The 3400-nt window shown below is 34.3% G+C and overlaps 1 protein-coding gene across 1 annotated transcript in view; it reads left to right on the top strand.

The window, feature by feature from the left end:
- Positions 1 to 228: 228 nt before the first annotated feature.
- The window catches only part of LOC117115045 (plasma membrane calcium-transporting ATPase 1-like), a gene marked incomplete in the record, with an annotated part of 46489 nt that continues 43317 nt past the window's right edge, over positions 229 to 3400 (top strand). Inside the window, 1 exon segment of the mRNA XM_033258694.1 lies at positions 229 to 401. Coding sequence (XP_033114585.1) covers positions 245 to 401 — 157 coding nt within the window.

Here is a 3400-nt window from a genome sequence, read left to right as displayed (position 1 = left end):
ATTATTTTTATTTCAATTGTTATTTTATATTTGATAATTTTATGAGTATTCTAGTTATGTTTATTTTAGTTTTTGTCATGTTACAGTCAATATCAATGTTGATATTAAAATTTAAATATATTGATTTTTTTCTTTCGCAATTAGTGTTACTATCGTTATTGCCATTATTATTATTGATCTTAAAAACTTTACGTAACAATAAAATATTGTAAATTATTTTTGACAGGTTAAAGATTGAAGCAGAATGGAGGATGAGATCGATGACGGCCCGTTCAAGGCCACGGTGGAAGAGCTGAGGGAATTAATGGAGTACAGACGAGGCGAGGCAATTTCAGAGATCAAAAATAGATACGGGGACGTGCAAGAATTATGCTCAAGATTAAAAACATCACCCACACAAGGTACAGTTTAATAATGCAGGCCAATAACTAGGGTTGTTTGTGAAGGGGGGAAGGGTGGGATTGCCCACAGAGAGGGGTTTTGTCTTTCTACAGTTTGCCATTATCTTTTTTATTGCCTTTGTTGCCATGCCAAATTCTAGGTATGTTCTTCCTTTCTGCCAATGAAGTAAATTATTTTGCTAAGCCACACCCCTTGAGTATTGTTGCTTAATTTCCCACAAAACATACACTCGGAATGATGTGTTTGTGGGACGTACGCATATTGCTTGCTGCGCATTCTGATTGTTAGGTTTGATCAACACTGGAAAGGCAACGAAGAGCTAATGTGAATGTCAACCACTTCTTTATTTGTCTGTTAGATTTTAAGTCAGGAATTTAAGAGTCATCACTGATGAGTCACTAACCATATAACCAACATCACTTGCTCAGTTTTTGCATCTCTAGAAATCAGGCCAGACTCATTATAACATTTACAAAACTATATAGAGGAGCTTCTTATCAATGCCTACACACTCCTCGACTTGACATTTGCAATTCCATTCTCCAGCATGAAAGGCACTCAAACATGTCCAAAGAATTCAGCATATAACAGCTACACAAAAACTACATTTACAGAATTTTACAGTCATTTCAAAGGTGTCTTGAAGACTTCCTTTCGATTTGGAACAAATTCCATGAGTGCATCTTTTTTAGATATGACACTGCAAAATTGATAGTATATAGTGTCAATGCACTGTAAATTATTTACACTAACACCACTTATGAAATCTCCTTTCTATTCATCAATGTTTCTAAATATTCATTTAGATTCTTAAAGCTTGGAGAACAGGACACATCCTTGTCATTCTGACACATGTAGCATAGCGGTAGAGCTCCAGGCTTCTAATCGAAAGGTCATGGGTTCGAGTCCCTGACTATAGATTTTTCCCTGGGCAAAGCATTTTATCCACATTGTATTTGTTTACTAAATGTATGAGTTTAAGTAGAACCTAAGGTTTAAATGCCAGTGGAGAGATCAATTATTAATTTGTAAAATGTCTTAAAGTACTTGCACATTCTTATTTAATGAACATTTGTTTTTCTCAAAAATGATAAAAAGGACTGCAAGTCAGACATATGGTCATCTTGTGTTTTTACAGTGGAACATATGTCAAGGAAAGGACATTATATTTATCAAGATTTTATGAGCTGGAACCTGCTCCGTATTACCATAGCAAGGGATTTACAGAATTTCTACTAAAATAATTTTTAAAAGCATACTCTTTATACTTAATCAATTGTATCACTTACAACCTCAGTAGATTTTTTTTAAAGTATATCTAATTTTAACATTTTCAATACAGTAATACATTTTTTATGTTTAATACAATAGTAATTTTGTGTTTTCTGTAATTTTGTGATTTAATTTGGACTACAATCAAGTATTTAAAGTAAGTTAAAATAAAGATAAATAATAATGTTCATTTACTAGCTGTTCCATTACTGAATACTAGGTTGCTTGGTATGTGAGGTTGATATACAGTACTGACTAGAGGACTTTCTACATTCCTCGCGTGGATCGTGCGTGTGTTTCACGAGTAAAAAGCGTGGGCCATTATTCTGCGAGTGCTCAATTAACGTGTGAATGATTTTACTCGGCATACACTTCCTGGTAAAAATCGGAACTTGCGGTCCACGAACGGTCACGTGGGCAGGTAAAGTTGTTTATTCACAATCTCTTACCATGCTCTTACTAAAGTTCCTTCACGACATATCCAAGCGTGCTGTTACGTAATCTGAATACACTCCTTTGTCTCTATTGTTATTAATACGAAGAGTCTTTCAGGCGTGGTTGATTAATAGATTTTGAGTATAGAACAATAATTGCATGCTTATTAATTGCTTATTATTATTTACGTAACCGTTGTCTGTTTTTATTAGACGTAGTAAGTCAACACATTCATCTTATAAATATTTCAAATACATCACTTTCCGGTATTCTAAATTGTTCATATAAATAATCTGTATGATTCTAAATAAAAAGACAGTCTCGACATTATTATTTTCATGTTTCATGTGCGGTTGGGTACCAGCTTTTTTATACAGTGTACGTCTCAGAATAAATGACGACAAGAAGACCCAGATGTATTCGAATCAAAGCAAACGGCTCTTTTCAGAGCCACCACAGAAACAAAAGAGATTAATGATTTGCTTGCCAATTTTAATAAAGATATGGAAAATCCCTCGCACACATTTTCCCACACACATTCAACTTTTAAACATTCATTCGTCATAGGTCTACACTGTACGTATCCCGCCACATCTAAAACACTCTTGCTTATTATTATTGTTATTAATAGCCGAAATAATATTCAGAATATATCGAAATGCGTTAACAAAATGTGATTGATGTAATTTATTAGATTAAAAAGGAATAACGTAACGTTGTCTTTGAATCTGAAATATGCTTGTTGTCACTATTTTTTTATCTATAGTTATTAATAGCAGGAAAAACTTAATCAGTCCTTATCCGGAACACACAAGATGAAAGAAAGAGCTACAAATGATCAAGTAAGAGGTAAACCAAGCAACTCAACACTTATCCTCGGAGATTCTATTATACGAGACATCCATGAGCGTGGACTTAAAGAAACCAAAGTGAAATGTGTGAGAGGCGGTAAAGTTGAGGACATTAAGGCAAGTTTCGCAAGTGAAGTGCAGTCTTATGATACTGTAGTGATACATGTTGGAACCAACAACTGCACCACTGATGAGTGTCTCTATAATGGTATTGTTGATTATGAGAACCTAGTGAATACAATAAAATCCAAATCACCATCATCTCATATAATCCTATCAACGGTGTGCCCGAGAACGGACAAACATGACAACCAGCAAAGAGTAAATAAGCTCAACAAGAACATTAAACGTATCGCTGATCTTAACAGATGCAAGCTGATAGACAATGACGAAACGTTTCTTCTTCGGAATGGAACAACTTCACAATCAAACCTTAATAG

Source organism: Anneissia japonica, unplaced genomic scaffold, assembly GCF_011630105.1.
Source record: "Anneissia japonica isolate Jap-2015-1 unplaced genomic scaffold, ASM1163010v1 scaffold24_len2511860_cov200, whole genome shotgun sequence".
Lineage (NCBI taxonomy): Eukaryota > Metazoa > Echinodermata > Crinoidea > Comatulida > Comatulidae > Anneissia > Anneissia japonica.
This window is presented reverse-complemented; position numbering and strand designations above follow the sequence as displayed.